The 18795-nt window shown below is 34.4% G+C and overlaps 1 protein-coding gene across 1 annotated transcript; it reads right to left on the bottom strand.

The window, feature by feature from the left end:
* Nucleotides 1–1118: 1118 nt before the first annotated feature.
* LOC134542542 (glutathione S-transferase 1-1-like) lies at nucleotides 1119–18795 on the bottom strand. The gene is made up of 6 exons (XM_063386898.1): nucleotides 18686–18795; nucleotides 14067–14217; nucleotides 13419–13477; nucleotides 13192–13333; nucleotides 7673–7837; nucleotides 1119–1971 (listed from the first exon to the last, which is right to left on the bottom strand). Exons 1-6 carry the CDS (start codon nucleotides 18772–18774, stop codon nucleotides 1828–1830), a joined length of 750 nt encoding a protein of 249 aa, XP_063242968.1. The 5' UTR covers nucleotides 18775–18795; the 3' UTR covers nucleotides 1119–1827.

The raw sequence follows: 18795 nt of genomic DNA, 5'->3' as shown, positions 1-18795 counted from the left end.
CAGAAAAGCGCACAAAAGCACAAAATATTATACGTACTCTGCAAGCTTCGTTCCATCTCTGCCTGCCACCATCTCTATACACCTGACATTATCTTTACCTGACTGCAACTCTCCTTCTTTGACTTCCTGTCTTCTGTCTGCCTCTTTGTTCGTCATGTTGCCTACCCATCTGTCTACTTGCTTCTGTTTCTGCCTGCCTGATATCATTCCTGTTTGCCTAAACATCTTATTGCCTTCCTGAAAATATTTTCGCTTGACTTCTTCTCTGCCTGCCTCCTTTTATATATCTGCTAGCCTACCAACCACGCTCTGTCTTAGTTTGCCTGCCACTATATTCTTGCATGCGTCCCGTTTCAGCCTTTACGACTGCCTGTTCCCTTTCTGCTTGCTATATTGTTGGCAATTGTTGCTTCTTCCCATTCGGCCATCTTGCTTATTTGCTTTTATTTTAACCTTTATCTTCCCTGCCTTTCTTTCTCACTGCCTGGCTTATTACTCTCTGCGTGACCCTCTCTTTTCCTACCTTCCATATTAAGTCCGAATAAATTTGGGTATTTGTTAGACTTAATTGCTTTTGCGTTACATTTATTTGGCAAGGGTGGTGTGCTCGATCCTGAAAACACCCTAGGGCTTATTTATGAGCACTAAGTAAATATATTAATGTGCTCAGAGGTCCCTATAATCTTGGAAGTCCTGTCGCCTTTCAGGTGCATAAAATGTTATGTACAACCACATGAAAGAATGTTATGTTTCAATTTTTAAATCAATATTCTACTAGAATATCATTTGATGTAAATAAGGCCAAAGGGAATTTTTTAAAAGAGCTTTGAAAATAATGTCAGAAAGTTTTCTTAACTTCCTAATTTTTTATAATGTATCATTAAAGACAATTTATGAATCTTTTCGTTAAAGTAATAATCGCTCGAATAGTTACATTTAAGCTTGAGTTTCAAGAGTTTGTGGATCATCCTGTAATACATTTTTGACGATAGTCAATTGTTGAATCAACCGACTTCACTGTGCACTTTTTTCTGTTTGTCCAATATTAAAATTATTAATACTGGGCATACTCAAATAGAAATTAATTGCAAATAATCTGTATGACATTAATGTCAAAGTCCATTTCACAACTGTTTATTGACACCTTTTAGCATTTTTAAACAGATCCTTTTCTGTTGTGGCTCTATCAGACAATAATGCATTTATGCATATTATTTGTATACAGCCAATATCATTATTACAAAGTCTTGTCACATAAAAAAATTATTTACTGCACTAAACAAATGACTGATTAAAAAATGTGTTATGACTAAACACACATCACTCTAGTGATAAACATTTAAGTTTTATTTTTCTGGTGCACTTGGTTTTATACACAAATCATTAACATTATTTTTTATTTATTGGCGAAGCAGTGTTTCTGGATCTTTGCAAGCATACATAAGATGAAATTAATGTATGCAAATTGCATTTGATGTTGATTTTAAAAGTAGCTGAAAATAAAGGCATTACAAAAAATATTGATTATATGTTGTTTTAACATAATAATAATGCTTGAAACTGCAAAATGCATTCACATACAATTGTTAATCTTCTTTATTGTTTCACACATTCACTGTTTTGTTAACACCAATAAAATTCTCTAATAAAATAATCTTGGCTTTCAAGCTTGAACCACGTTGAATAATGCTTGAAAATGCCTGCACCAATGCAGAGCGAAACTTTGGTACAATCTGTCACTCCAAGGCAGGTCAACCTAGAGAGCCAAATCAGTTTATTAGAAAATGCCGAAAAAAATTTGAACTGCACTTTAAAAATTCCCTCAATTTACTTCTTCAGGGCGTTGTTGTAAATCTCTTTGAGCTGAAGACATCCCTTATGGTTTATTTCGTTGTAGCCAGCAATAGACTTTTTGCATTTCTCAAACCATCTTGTAACATTTTTGTACTCGCTCACATCCACGCCTACACTCTGAAAATGGAAAAAATATAATTAGGAAATAGACATAATTTTATTACTCGGTGATCTTACAGATAAATATGAATGGCGGAGTTGGCTCTGGTGCCATTATCCACAATCTCGAATTCTGAATGAACGGTAACCATTTTGGTGTCGAAAATTCTTCAAAATTCCTCAATAATACGCTAATATTCTCAAAACTCTTAAAAACCTCCCTATTTCGAGGCTAAAATTCCATTTAGAGGGAAAATTTCCCATTTTAGTCCCAAAAAAAGCTAATGACTTGAAAAGTCCGCAAAGAGGCTTAAATTTCCCAATTACCTGACTCCAGTAAGTCTCTGGACTTTGACATTTATCTTAAACTCGGCGACCATTTATAAATCTGAGATTACGTTCACTATTTTGTTTTCTAGAAAGTTTCGCCAATTAATATTCCACCATTTTGAATCCTGACGTCACATTTGCCATATTGCAAATCCGTTATTAATATAATAAAAAAAATTAAACATTTGTAGAATTTATGAAAAAAATATTTTATTATAAAACTTACAAAATTTAAATGAAAAAACGATCTTGTGTCACGGTGTTCGGAGTCCTCTTTTCAAATAAGACGAAGTCATTCGATTAAAAATTGTGACTGGGTTCTTCCTCCACGAAAACTAACAGCATATTAACCCACCTTTCCCTTAATATAAATGAATGTATTATGTCAACCACTATGATGTCGTGGTAGCAATCTTGGATCTGCTATTACGTTTTCGTTTGCCGGAAGTCAATCCCTTCATATTAGTTTATTGTTTACCTGCTAGAGTGTAGTTAAAGTATTTATTATCAGACAGTCTAAAATTGTCACTTCCGCCAACTTGTTCGCTATCTCGGCCACCATACTTTTAGGAATTTTTTACCATATTTAATTAAATACAAATGTTGAATAATTTTTTTTTGCATTAAGCAAGGATTGAACCGATGGCAGGAATCGAACTAATGAATCAGTATATAAATGTATGATTTTTTGACGATTTTTAGATTTTTCCCAATTTTTTGGTTAACAGTATAATTTCAATATGGCGTCCAAGATAGCCAACAAGATGGCGGACGTGACCATAGTTGACTGTCTGGTAATTAATATTAAAACCGCACTCTTGCAGGTAAACAATAAACTAATATGGAGGCAGGGAACTCTAGAAGATGAAAACATGATGGAGGATACAAGATGGCTATCATGACATCTTAATGGGTGACGTCATATATTCCTTGATATTAGTGTTGTGGATTGAATGCTGGTAATCTCCGTGGAGAAAGGACACCGTTTGCCATTTTTAATTGAATTGCCCCGTTGGGTTTGAACCGAGGACTCCGAGCTCCTTGATGTAAGAGCGTTTTTTAAATCAAATTTTATCACAATCGTAATTTATTAAAAAAATTATTATTTTTTACTTTTTTCAAATTTTTTGTGATACTAATTTTTAGAGACCCGGAAATTTCGCGGATTCTTCTGGCCTCAGGATAGAATTCAAAGTTATAGGTGTGCTTGACCCTTGTTTACTTTCCCATTGGTTGATTTCTTAGCGAGAACATTTTTATCCTTGTTATTTGGCACTACCTGGTTCGCTTACTTCTCTCCTAGCTGGACATCGTTGGCTCACGGTCGTAGACGGGCGTGTCCAAACAACTGCGGGACAATCAGGAACACAGTGCGAGAGTGTGAATGTTTGCATTCTAGCTTGCGACTAAATGAATCCGCGAAATTTCCGGGTCTCTACTAATTTTCAATATGGCTTGAAATACATCGGAATTAAAAATGGTGGAATGAAAAATGGCAGCACGTTCTAGAAAACAAAATGGTGGACGTAACGTCAGAATTCTAAATGGTGAAATCCAAAGTGGTGGAAGTTTCTGGAATCCAATATGGTTGTCGAGGTCAAGGCCAAGGTCAAAGGTCCCCTCCAGAGGTTTACTGGAGGCTGATAAATTGGGTAGTTTAAGCCCCTACGGGGACATCTGAAGCCATCAGCGTTTCTGGGGACTATTTTGGGTAATTTTTTCTCGGAAAGGAAATTCTTCCCTAGAAAAGGAGGTAATTTTTTGATGAAATATTTAGAATTTTTGATAATTTTTAAAAACATTTTAGAAATTTTTGACACCAAGATGGCCACCGTGAATATGACGGACACCAGCTCCTGCTCCACGCAGCGGTACCGCCGCCAGCTCCGCCATTCATAATATAATTCTAATTGTAGCTTAATTTAAAAAAAGGAACTATCGTTTAATTTCCCCCCTCCCTTCAATTTTAAATTAGAGCTTCTTGCTACCATAGTTAATACATGTTGGCTGATCATTGAAACGATATGCTAGATTAGTATTTTAAATACTTTTTATAACAAACTACACTTTTTAACTTTCAAGTAATAATGAATTCCATATTGCGAATAAACCTTACATATTGATAGGATACCAGATAGTTGTTCAGTACCAGGCAATATGTGTTCTTATTAATTTTTACGTTATTTGGGAATTTAAAAACTTCAGAAATTATGTAGTTACTACTATATCCCTGCTTTAAGTCTTAGATTGCGTGCTAACTATCGGGATTGAGTATCGCAGTAAACTGTGGAGGTTTTAATTTTTTTATTTTTAAAATGGCAGATTATTCTGGTATTTATATTTAGAAATTGAAATGGGTTCCTCATTTAAACGTGTTTTTCATAAAAGATTTACTTTTCTTACCAGAGATGAGATAATAAGCTAAACATAAACAAAATTTATAAGCATAAACAATCATATATTCTGCGAGTGAATCTGTGTTAAATGTAGCAGTTGGCTGTCACGTCATTCCAGATATTGTAGTGAGCTATTAGCTAATTGAAGATTAATATTTGAACGATGATATGCAGATTTATATTATTAGTTAACTATGTATGCATTTATGTGGATCTATATGCCCATGAGCAGGTTTTTATTCTACCAAACGCAGTGATGCCATTTAGTGGTTAAAATCCCACGAAACAAATATTTGGTGTAATAAAAATGTTATAAAATTTAAATTAATCATGTGCTAAAATGAACATTTTTTAATTAACGTGGTTTATTTATAACTTCAAAGTTTATAAAAACTATTTAAACAAATTATCAAAATAATCAATTTTATCTTGTATAATTTTACAATTCTATGGTGAAAATGTTTTGGTCGAACATTATTGTTGATTGTTTACTTTACAACATTAAATAACAAATGCTAAATCTCCATTAAAAGATTTATTTAATCAAATTAATCAAATCTACAAAAATATTTACATTTATGTGTGCCTATGTGTGTAATTAAATGGTTTCATTTTTGCTAAATCGGAAGTTTGGTGTTTTGCGGGGAAAAAGTTCTAAAACATGACCAAAAAAGTTCATATAAAGTTCAAAATTTCGTTTTCTTAAAACCTTATTTTTGGGTTAAAAAAGTTACTGTTTGAATCAGAAGATGTGGCACAACTGAACGTACCAATGAATTGAAGGAACTCCTCCTCTTTCAAATGACACTTCTGGGAAGAGATCAACAGAAAGTTTGTACAATATTGAAAGGGTTTACAGAGTTAGAGTTGAGTTGAAAACTTTACATGGGAACAACTGCAAAAGACTGTAGCTGGCAATGTTCGATGTTCACTCTATTATAAATTCTTTAATGTGTTTGACTAACAATTACAATTATTTTTAACAAACAAAATAAATACTTACGGGATATAAGTTATCAATACGGCGTTGAAAAAACAAAATAGTTATTTTTAATAACAAAAACATTTACTTTCGTATGCTGTTCGGACATATAACTAAAGAAATAAATTTACAGGAAAAAGATTTTTCCTCTTTGAAAAATTATATGTAAAAAGACACAAGAATTATTAATTAAGTTAACTCTTTTTCTCTTTATTTCACTTTGCTTAGATTTGGCAAAAGAAATACATATTGATTACAAAGAGTATATTAATAAACATATACAAATAATCGGATCACCCTGGTGGAAGAACCGTAAACTGTTCACTCAAACACCCCAGCCCCAAGTAAGAACCTGACTCCAAATATTAAAAAAAAAAAAAAAACTATAACCATACGGGTACAATAACTCTTTACCAGATTTTTTTAAATTAATTAATATATTTTATGTTTAACTTCATTATTAAAACAACGTCTCGTGTTAATTATGTTAAAATATACCTTACAGTAATATTTATCTGTTGGTTATATATTAGACATTGTGTTCATTTTGTCATATTTGTTCAGACAATAAAATACATATTATAGATAATAATAGACAAAATAATAATTCAAAAATATTGTAATAGTGCTATGAGGTCAAAAAAATATTGAAAGCAATTTTTTTTTTCGAAAAAGACAGCATGGAAACTAGGGTGTCGCATCCCAAATTATATATATATATATATATATATATATATATAATGTGGCAAAACGTAGGTCTTAAAAAATAATGATATAAATTTTCATTTTATTACTAAAAAACCAATTACTTGCTTAAAAGAGAAATATTCAGATTAATTATATACTTCCTTAAGGGCTCCGCCTACCCGGGCACACACACGGTGCGCAGAGCTTCAGGAAAAACAACGCGATTTCAAAACCACTCAAGATATCCGAGTAGGTCTGTTTACGAAAAGCATTTAAGGGGCCCGCCTCGTCAGGGGTGTATGTGTGTTAGTGAGGCGGGATGATAAGCGCGACGCTCGCTGGTGCTTCTAGCGCGGTGTCTCCTCTGGACTGGCGCGCAGTCTTCTCGTCGTCACAGGACAACTGTGAAATTTGAACGGTGACCGAAACATTATATGGCGGAGAAATGAAGATAAAGGTGTTATGCAAGCCCCTTAAGTGCTTTCAAGAATCTGTACTGATTGTTTTATGCCTAAAAATTACTCTGAAAACATGCGTTTTAGGCATTTTAACGCTTCTAAAAATACAGTTTTAAAACTTAATCCGAAATTAAAAGTACTTTTCGACCCTCAGAGAACTCTTAAATGCTATTCGTAAATAGGCCCCACTCGGATATCTTGAGTAGTTTTGAAATCGCGTTGTTTTTCCTGAAGCTCTGCACACCGTATGTGTGCCCAGGTAGGCGGGCCCCTTAAGAGTTCGTTAAGGGCCGAAAAGTACTTTTGTTTGCGGATTAAATTTTTAAACTGTATTTTTAGAAGAGTTAAAATGGCTAAAATGCATGTTTTCAGAGTAATTTTTAGGCGTAAAACAAGTGGTACAGATTCTTGAAAGAACTTAAGGGACTTCCATTACACCTGTATCTTCATTTCTCGGCCATATAATATTACGGTCACCGCTCAAATTTCACAGATATCCTGTGACGACGGGAAGACTGAGCGCCAGTTCAGAGCCTTGCGCTTAGAGGCGATACCGCGCTAGAACCACCAGCGAACGTCGCGCTTATCATCCTGCCTCACTAACACACATACACCTCTGACGAGGCGGGCCCCTTCATATAAATTTCTAATTTAGGGAAAACGTTCATGTCTAGTGGCTAAATATTCATTGAAAGATACTTTCTAAATAAACAAAATAGTTTTTTTTTTTTTTGTCTTTATTTGGCTCTAACGTATCACATGATGACAGCATTCGACAGTTTTAAAGGTATTGTTATGATTATTATATCATCACATGTCTAAAAGTTTTTTTTTTTGTGAAAGAACTAACCAAACCATTGACTTACCTCGGCGGTGGATACTGTCGACACAAGTGTGATGTCAGCAATGGTGAAGCTGCTGCCCGCGACCCAGTCTTGACCATTCAGGATCGTGTTGAGAAACCCAAGTGCTTCATGTAACTTCTTCAACTTTTCTGGGTCAGGAGAAGCCTTGTCTAACATAACGGGAAGCTGTAAACATTAAATAATGTATGACTCCAAAAGCGTGAAACCGGCCAAGAAAAAACAAAAGTTAATTAAATGTTTGTATACATTCATTTCCAAGTGTTAGCGTAATCGTTTGGTAGTGGCATTAATCCAGCCAAACATTTTAAATTTACAACATATTCTTTAATGTTTAAATGCAGTTATAATAACACTGCGTACTCTGTAAGCAATTAAAACACGAACACTGAAGAAAATTTACCATTGATAAAATAAGTCACTATTAATTGGTTTATCATATCTAAATCGTCTTAAGGTAAATACTGCAAACATGCGATTTGCACAAACAATTTTAAATTTTATCTATTATTTATTCTCATGTTATGGAGCTATTTGAAGCTTTACAAAACCATTATGAGCCATGTAGATACTTTGGAGTCATATAAAGCTATTTGAAGCTATCATGAGATTTAATGGGAGTAATCGGGAGGCATGTGGACTCATTTAGAGTCATAGCTACCAATTTGGAGCCATGTGTAGTCATAATGGGGTCATGGGGATCTATGTAGACTAATATGGAATCTTTTTTTTATATAGTGAGCGATGAATAGAAGATCATTTGCCCTATGGTGAGCATAACACGTGACGAGTATGTCCACTATGAGGTTTTATGTTATAAAATTGGACCATAAACTTGCTATTGGTAATATATATTTTCCTGTAGTTTGAAACTATTTGTCCTATTTACATCTAGAGAGCGTATTGCAGGTGTAAAGTAAACTGCATTCCGTATCTGAATACCTCGCGGTACTGAGCACTTTGGTCCAAGTACTTGCTGTTGTATACATGGTAGGAGTAACATTTTGTTACTGAGTATTTACTACGGAAGGCTTTCGTGTTTAAACGAAATAATCTAGTATACTGGTATTGACTCTTAAGTACTGCATTGTTCACATCAGACCTATTTTGCTACTGAAGTTTCCAATGTTAGGAAAATGTTGGCGTATATGCGATGTGGTAGGCAATCTGAGTACGTAGCTGTAAGCCTTGTTGCTACCCTTGCTTTGACGTACTCATCAAAAACAAATAGGGGAAAGCAGAAGGCATTAACTTAATGAATGACTAATATAAAGCTAGTGAGTTTTATTGAAACTCTTCAAGAACCACAAAAGAACAACTTTAACAACAAGACCTACAACTGACAAAATGTTGCGCTGCAATTTTACAATCAACATGGAAATTAATGTATATATATAGACAGCTAATATCATGTCATGTCCGCCATCTTTATTTTCGTCTGCTGGAGGCCTCCATCTTGTTTTCGTCTGCTAGAGTGCGCTACCACCATCGATTTATCAGTAATAACCAGAAGCTCTCACAGAATATCTGCAGAAGTCCCGACAGGAATAATAATGAGCACACTACCATCAAAATATTGGCAGTAATAATCAGGAGCACACAGAGCTAAGTATCGCACGTTATTCTCGATATAAGTAAATCACAAAAAAAAAAATTAAGACAAAATAAAATAAAAAGTACAAAATAAAAATAATGAAAAAATAAATAACAAAAAAATAATAAAAATTTACAAACAAATTCTGGCCTGTACTACAACTCTATCCTTGCACAACAAAGGAGAAGCTACTAGCTTCTGCCAGCTTTTTTTGTAATTCCCAGTAGCAAGTAGTGAATACAAGCTGGTGGCAGCACCCTCTAGCAGAGATGAGTTCACTAGCACTCCTAGTAGCTAGTACTGAAAATTAAGATGGCAATGCCCTGTAGCAGGTGATACTATTGCTATTTATTAAAATAAAAAAATTACAAGAAAATTACAAAAAACAATGTGTTATTTTTTTATATACATTACTTAAATCTCAGATGTTAAATGTCTAAATGGCCGAGTGTTCAAAGTCGTATGTTTTCCAACCCAGAGGTTTCAGCTGTCATGGTTCAAATCACCTCGCTTCCAACTTACTTTGTATAAAATATTAACTTGAAAATGCTGGTAAGGATCATAAAATATTGGTAGGTAATATAACATCGACTTTACATGCATGAGACAGAGAGTGCTCTTTAGGAACAAAATGTGGGGGAAAAAGCGGACATTATGTCATCCAAGATGGCGATTTCCAGCAGAACAAAAAAACAAGATGGCAGCTGTGACATCATCAAAGATGGCAACCTCCAGCAGACTAAAAAAAAAGATGGTGGTTGTGTTGTAAGATTTAAGAGGGCGACCTATAGCAGAACAAAAAAATTGATGGTGGCATCCAGCAGACGAAAACCAGCTGGCGAATATGACATCATCCAAGAAGGCAGCTGTGATGTTAGTTAGAATCCAACATGGTTGAAGGATTTGCCGCAACGAAAAGTTAAACGATCGTGAGTGGGGCCTTCAGTTATAAATGGCAGAATTCAAGATGGTGGAATTAAATATGGTGGAATCCAAGATGGTGAATGAGGTCAAGGTCCAGGTAAAAATCATCCAAGATGGTTGCCATGATGTCGCAATCCTAGCTGGTGGTCGGTCACCACGGTCACTGTATTCTGGATCCTGTAGCCGGATATACCAATATATACTACTGACCACTATTCATAAACATAATTTAGTCCAATTTCACTAAGAATATCATTTCAAAAGAAAAATTTTAAAAACTATTGTCAAAATTTAATTTCCAGGCTGGTTAAAAAATGTTGTTTTAAAGCATATTATTTTACAAAGATAGCTTCCAAGCTGTAATTTTTCTCTCAGAGCTTTTTCACAACCTATCACCCCCTCCCCCACTTTTTTTTCAGATAAGTTCACTGACTAAATTATAAGGGCCACGCAACAAATAAGTAAATGTCCGAGGGCCCAACAGAGATTAGAGCCGCTTCTTCATTTCACCAATGTTCTATCATCATTATTGTAGATGTGACGTTAAACTTTAATAGTGTTGGTTAATTCCCTTAACTTCTCCTCACGTCTCAACGTCATAACGTGAGAAACTACATTCTGCCAGATCACGAACTTCCAGCGCTCCAGTGTGGCAGGAGTAACAAGCGGCTGCTGGTGGTTCGCGCTTGTCCGCTAGAGTGCAGGCGAGTCAGTGTACACCGCACTCTGCCTGCTGTCTGGTGGCAGTGTGCGCCATCCCCACTAGGGGCGCTGGATCCGCGGAGAAGCGGCGTTTGAAAGAACTACTTTCTCTCGACGCTGTAACCTCCGGCTTCCCGCCAATAGCATTGAAGTGCGTCCGTATGGTATACTATTCGAACTAAAAAATAAATCGTCCGTAAATCAATATTATTTTTCGTAAACACAGCAAACCTAGAAACAAAACTAATCCTCTGGTTTCACCTGGTGAATCTGAGTGGACTGACACTGCAAATAAATTTTATCACAATAAGAATTTTTGCGCATCTGCAAATGCCACATATCAATCAAACAGTTCGTACAAGCCCAAAATTATATTAATTTGTGAAAGGGAGGAGGACGATTTTTCGTAGGCACGATCACATTGATCTTGGCACGGTGCGGTGCTTAATCAGCACAACCTCGCTCGTAAGTTGTAAATTTTTGACTAGCTTTGTTAACCCGCGTTTCAATGCAGCTAGTGATACATATTTCAAAACCAGTGCTTTTTAAAATATAAATATCAAGGATTTTCTAGCAAGGGAGGGGGTGAAGTTTACGAAATCTGCTGTCCAAGGGTTTTTCACACGAGATTAACCTGCGCAATTCGAGAAGAGTATACGAAGAATTTCATTTGTAATGTGGGAGGGCGGAGAAAAAATTTATTTTCCCCGTTGTTTGCTTTCAAAATCTTTCAGTTTGTTGGTGGGAATAACACTTTTTTTTTTTCGGAGTGGTGATACATTTCCTTATCAAAAACCCCCTCCCTCCTCCACAACACAACAAACCTTGCGTTTCTGTCAGAGCTATTTCATTCCAGGGGTAATGAGCTTCTACCGCAATGGCCATTAAAATAAGGTGTTAAGTTATTTATTTTAAATTATGAAATATTTTCACATTAATACGTCTGATATAGGTAATACGTCAAAAATTTAAGCTTATTTCTCTCCGGATAAGATAACTAAAGAAAAATCAAAATGGATTTAAAAAATGGTTCGTTTCACAAAATGCCTTAGATACATGTATTTTACTTCTGCGTAAAATGTTTTGTTCTTATTTTAACCAATTTATTGCGAAAATTTACAATTTCAGTGCTTTTGATATAAATTAAGTTTTACAAAACTATCATTTATTTCCTTGGCCACGCAAAATGGCTTAATAGTCTCGGAAGTGCGTAATTGGGTTATATGCACAAACTCCTTTTAGACATTTTTATAATATAAATATATGTAAAATCTTGGTCAAGTTCTTTAAATAATAAACTCGGACAAAAAGATTATAGATGAGCAAGGGTTTTGAAAAACAGAAATATCGCTGTAATATTCCGTGTGTTAATAGTTATAATACCTGCTTAGATGGAAACTAATTTATTGTTTGAAATTGTTATTTTTAAACAACGACCGTTATCTCAATTAGTGAAAAATTAGTAGGAATAAAAGAACAATAATTAATTAAATTTATAGTAATAAAAAATTTTTGCACACGAATTTTGATACGACAAACTCCTATTTTAAGGGGTCATATCTGTTTAAATTTAACTTTTGATTGTTTCATTTCGGTTCGCTCCTTGTTGATAACGTGCTGCCTGGATAATAACATCAGTAGAAAAATTTTGAGAACAAGTTCGATGTTATCAAATGTGGAGTTATAGTGAGTCAATTGGGTGAACAGATCAGGTACTAAGTAATAACGGAAATAATTAGTTTTATATCCTGAAAAGGAATGGTGGCCTGCTAAATACACTTAAAGAGTTAATAAGAGGACGACAAATTATGAAGCTAAAGAAGTTACAATTATGTATGTCCAATAAAAAATATATAGGAATAATATTGTTTGGTACAAAAGTGAATTCAGAGCAAAGCGAGTTGGAGTTGGGGCCTGAATCATGGCAGAAATCATAAAAATAATTTTTTTTTCAATCTTATTTTGCAGTTAAACACTAGATAATAATTAAATTTGATCATTTATTTAGTACTTTTTTTATATGATAATCCATAACAAACACTTTTTAAATATTTTCAAAGCTGTAAAATATATAAATATATTTTAAATACCAAAACACTTTAATAAATTATAAATTTTACTTCTTCAAAACTTTATTTTAATTCATTGCAGAAATTTATCCAAATTTTTTTTTTAACCTAAGTACCGCTAAAAATAATTATTCTGGCAATAAAACTGAAATGCTAAATTGAAGTAAATTTTTGAAGGACATGTATTGAATAGGTGTGTGTTATGAAGGAATTATAAAAATACATTTACTCACATAGTAATATATGAGTCTTTGGTAGAGGGTGCCCATATCGAAATACAGTCTCTGAGTAACCACGGCTCTTTTCTTTGCGTCCTTTGGGTACAGAGAGTCATTTTTGGCATATTGGTCCACCAAATATTCCATTATTGCTCGGCTGGAAATCGTAACACATTTATTACTCAAAAAACAATTTTCAAAGAAAAATATAACAGTCACATTAATTATTTTAAGATAATTACCTTTCACTCAGATAAAAACCGTTGTCATCAAGTGTAGGGACTGTGTGCTGGGGATTCATCTGGAAAAAATTACTTACTGTTAAACTAATTTCAATTAAGTGCAGTTCTTAAAAGTATTATTTCGTACGCATAATCGTTTAAACATTTCGCGTTCGAACCGCGTTAAGTTCGAAGCTGTTAATAAAATAATTTCGTAGCCAAACAAACAACACACTAAATTCACTTTCCCATTAGTTACAACAATTTTTTTCCCATATCCACAGTTTGTATGCAATATTCCAACACAATTTCACTTTCAAAATAAATAACCCACAAGATAAAAAAAAAACTATTTTTATATGTCCTAATAAACAAGACGAAACTGCATAAATATGTTCGATGTTAGATGGAATTAAATGTATTTTAACATCTAATAAGTTATTCTATTCAAACGGAGAGATCATGAACTCAAATATGTTTACGAAATTTCAAAAAATTTATTTGAAGAAACCCAGGAACTTCTTAAGAATGAACATCAATCTTAAGGATAGTGTATTTTAGAATCAGTACCAGTATAGCAACTACCAATATTGAATACCAAATTCAACCATACCGGATTTTATATACATATATATATGCCAAGGGACACTACACAATAATCAAGCTTACCTTGATAAACTCTGGTTTGAGATGCTCTCCAGAAAAGAGATCACACGGCTTCAAGTTCAGCTCGACACCAATAGCTTTGGCAGTCAGCATGACAGAGCGACAAGGACCACTGGCCAGTATGTAGTGCAGATCGATAGTCATGATGGCAACACTGGAAAAAAGAAGTATCTGGTTTAAACATACCTACTATAGAATATGGTTATTTGTTATTTGACATCCTCCGCAACGACATTAGTAATCTTTGCGGTACATGTGTTAAATTGACTTATAATAGTAGGCCTACTTTTAATAAACATCTAATATGTTCGACACACTGTTATAAAGAAAACGTTCTCGAATAAACAAATAGTCTAAATTTTAAAAGGAATTGAATACATTTTTAAACCTCCATTGTCTATATTTTGTCAATGTACAATTATTACATAACCATTTCAGTCAGCTTATATTATATTGGTAATAAAACATTGATTTACATACATCAATAAACACATATGAAAACTAACTGTGAGCATATAACAATATATTTTTCCAAATATTTGTCATTCTTCTTTATTTTAAATTGAAAATTTTGTTTACCATTTCTCAGAAACTGTTACCTATTCGGTGTATGAAATAATTATGTGTCACAAAAATAAATTATTATTTTTATTATTATCTTCAGACGGTAACGATAATATTTAAGAAATAAATATTTTAAAAAAATTATAACTCGAGTATGATTTTTAATTTGTCGTTTGGTTAAAATATTTTTATTTAAATATGAAAAGCTTTATAACAGCACTAGGTAATGACGGGATTTTTTTTTTGAGTAATATCAAATATATCGTCATGAAAAAGAAGTGTGAATATCCTAAGATTCAACCCACGTCGAGCTAAAAATTAAAAATGTCTTGAAATTAATGATTAATATACAATCTGTTCACCGGTAGGACGGAGACCTCTGACAAAGCGCAGAATATCTGTCTAAACACGAGCGATCAGTCCCGATCTTACAAAAATACAATAGTCAATTGAGGCTTTTCAATGAGGTAAAAAATTATTTTTTATTTTTTATATTTTGTATTTTTTTTATTTTGTCGTAGGTATCATCAAGAACATTATACGTGTAAGTACTTTTTTAAATATTTTTATTTGTATTATTTATGTTTTATTCAAGTATCGCTGATTCCAACTGCAATTCGAAAATTAACAGTGTTTCTTTTTTTAAAAAAAATCTAAGTGTGTAGAAACCTTTCAATATATATACTGTATAGAAGTCGCCAGCCCAGGTTAAAATTTCTAATACGGTTTTGAGGTAGTTGGTTAATTCACCGCCGCAATCGCCACCATCTCTAGGGCATCGACTTGTGGTGGTCCCTAGCGGACAAGTGTCGAACTCTTCAAACACCCCTTCCCCCTCCTGCTGAACAACCTTGAGCTGCAGTGAATGATTGATGAGGGGGGCGGGGAATGAGAGCGGGCGACAGTGCTGCGCTCTAACGTGTAAATAACAACTAAGACGATGCAGGGCGTTACGGCAGCGCACTGCAGCGGTGAAGTTCCCAAGCTGCTCATCATACGCTTCTGAAAAACGTAGAGTAAATCCTATCCACTCGCGACTTCTATACAGTATATATATTCAAAGGTAGAAACCTACTATCCTTTTAAATAAATAACCTTTTTTAAAATATTAAGGAATCACTTTATCACAGAAACCATTTACTTTTCAGCAACCTGTCCAGGTTCGAGAGAAAAAGCAAAAAATTAACAAATAAAAATTATAATTTCTGCATATACAAACAAGGATACTATGGGGTTTCTCGATTTCTAAATACTACTGTCCTTTTCATGACTTTTAGGGCAATAGGCAATGGGGAAACAGAATTTAATATTTATTTTAAGTTTTAGTTACTCATATGACTGGTCGAGAATCAAAGAAAGGGTGGATATCAATGGATTCAATCATTATTTTAATAGGTGATTGTTTGATTATTTTTGGAATTTTCCTGAATTTCTGGGTGAATAATTAGAAATGTCTAAAATGCCGGTCAAATGTCAAGATGACAGGTGCTCTGGCAATAAATAATTACTGCACTCTATCTGGTGGAAATTAAACTAATGTGTCGACAGCACACTCTAGCATACGAATACAAGATGGCAGCCTTCAGCAGACGAAAACAAGATAGCTGTCTCCAGCTGACGGTACGACATACTAGCTGGCGATATATATACCTTGGCATTAGTGGCAGGAGGTCTCGAAGCATATAGGCAGCAACCTAATAATAAATTACTTATATTTAGGTATAGGCTGGCTGGCAGCCTGGCGGTAAACGACAAAATGTCGCCCCCGAAACAACCAGTGCCAACCAAACTCAAGCGGACAGCAATGTCCAAGTTCCCACCCTTTGATTAGTAGTTTACTTCTACTCTGTCCAACTCTTCTACCGGAACCATCCTTCTGTTTCCTGTAATCAACCTGCTTGTTATTAATGCATGAAATTTTGCATCCCGCATGTCAGTACCCATTGTTTTCCCTGTGTCTATGCAGGTTTTAACTGGGCCCAACTTATCTAGTTTTTAGTCTAGAATAGTCAGTGAGGGGAGTTAGTCATGGCGCCAATTGCTACCATGGCTGGCCAATCCCCCTCCTAGCACATAATGCATGCTTCCTCTTTCACATGGCTTAAACCCTGCATGATTAGAGCGTATAGGCTTCGGCCTGAGACACACTTAGTCTTTCCCTAACCCAGACCCCTCCCAAACACAATTAGTTTTAAGTTAGGTTAGGGAAAAAAAATTGCAGGAGGTCAGTCTGTCGGGGGCTTCCGTGGAGGAAGGATCTGTCATCATTTTTATTTTGGCGTCACCAGGCTTCACGACGTAATTGAGATTTGTAGTTAAAATTATACTAAAATTTTATTAATTAATTTTTTAATAATTCTAATTTGGTTTTCAATTTTTTTTTGGATAGTAATGGCATATTTTTAATATGGCGGCCCCGTAACTACTTATTCAAGATTGCGGAAATAATTTTTAACATTTTATTTATTGTTTTATAAATTATATAAGTTTTCCAAATTTGCTAGCATAAAATATATTTAATTTTAAGATGACTGCCATAACGAAAATTTCAACATTCTATAATCCAAGATGGCGGCCATAACTAAACATGCATCGTTTCTAAAATATAAGATGCCGACTGTAAAAAAAAAAGTGCAATGGTGATGTCTTTATCCAAGATGGTGTGATTTTTAAATCAAATCTTATTAGTTACATTTTTTATGAATTTTAATTTTTTTTCCAAATTTGCTAGCATAAAATTTATTTGATTTTAAGATGGCGGCTGTAACGAAAATTGCAACATTGCATAATTCAAAATAGTGGCCATGTCATCCTAATTGTCAGCGGTTTCTGACGGCTTGCTTTTAGGACTCTTAAGCTGATTTTAGAAATTTGAAAGCCATTGGAATTTTTGAGGACTAAAACGGGGAATTTTCCCTCGAAACGGGAATTTTTCCCTCGAAATAGAGAAATTTTTATTTTTCAGATATTTTTATTTTTATTTTTTGGCGGAATTTTTTTTCCAAAAAACTGGAAATTTGGGCACATTTTGGGTCAATTTGGGCAAATTTTGAATGTAAATGTCAAGGTCAAATGTCAAGGCAAAGGACATTCAATATGGCCACCGTGACGTCACAATCCAAGATGGCGCCCACAATCCATAATCCACAGCCAGAATAACTGACACCATTTTGTGAGAGTTCATATGTTTTCAGTGTTTCATAATATTTTAAAAATCGCCGAGCTAACTTTCATGCTAGATACGATCAATTAAGGGTGTGAAACCTTCCCCGGAAAAGAAATAAAATAATTTTTTAAGTAAATGTAAAATATGTTATTTTTTGACTTGACAACGTCTAATACGCACGAAAAAGTGTCCCGTTACGCTGTGTCCCGTTACACTCATTGTACGCTTGCGCCGCATCTATCTCTATTCCACTCGCTTGGAACAACCATCGATTTGACTTTTTCGAGGCACAATAAACTTGAAACACTCCCATTCGTTTCCTACTTTTCCTATCATCGTCCTATCCTTAACAGAATAACACAGATTGGAAGAAGTTACATAGCAAACATGTATAAAAGTTATAGTTAAAATAATCTCTTCGTTGAAGTAATAAACATATTTGAATTAATGAGTGCAAATAAAAGTAAATTTATCAATTAAATTGTAGATTTCATTTCACTCCTTCTTTGTATCCATACAAAATAGTGATAATTCAATAAAAATGATTAAATTTTATTCATAAAAGTATGCAATCATTTCATCAATGTTTTGTTATGAAGTTGTCACGTTTAACTATCGTCCGTAAACCGACTTTACAGACAACCAATTTTTTTTTCACTGTAGCAAAATAAAAGCCCGAATATGCATGTACACGGATTACTCGGGGCGTCTGACATTTGGTCATGGAATATTATATTTCCCATTCATCATAGCGGAGTAAAAAATACATGACTTCACGGAAGCCGTCGGTAAGCAAACAATCGAGTTCCGCTCCTCGTGCATAATCTACACTATTTTGAGATAGTGACATCGCGTTCACAGCTCAACACAAAGACTTGACCCAGTGTCTCACCTCGGTGCGCCGTGTAGCGGAACTGATGCCGGTGCGTAGTTGCCTGGTCGGAGCGCTGCCGTCGACTGGGAGTGGCGAGATTGTGCCATGACTCGGCGCGACCTTGGGAA

Source organism: Bacillus rossius, assembly GCF_032445375.1.
Source record: "Bacillus rossius redtenbacheri isolate Brsri chromosome 9 unlocalized genomic scaffold, Brsri_v3 Brsri_v3_scf9_1, whole genome shotgun sequence".
Classification (NCBI taxonomy): domain Eukaryota; kingdom Metazoa; phylum Arthropoda; class Insecta; order Phasmatodea; family Bacillidae; genus Bacillus; species Bacillus rossius.
This window is presented reverse-complemented; position numbering and strand designations above follow the sequence as displayed.

Coding starts and splice junctions, on each gene's coding strand:
- LOC134542542 (XM_063386898.1), bottom strand. CDS start 18,774: ATGGCACAATCTCGCCACTCCCAGTCGACGGCAGCGCTCCGACCAGGC. Junction 13,478..14,066: donor TCAAACCAGAGTTTATCAAG/GTAAGCTTGATT, acceptor AATTTTTTCCAG/ATGAATCCCCAGCACACAGT. Junction 1,972..7,672: donor CGACAGTATCCACCGCCGAG/GTAAGTCAATGG, acceptor TTCCATTTTCAG/AGTGTAGGCGTGGATGTGAG.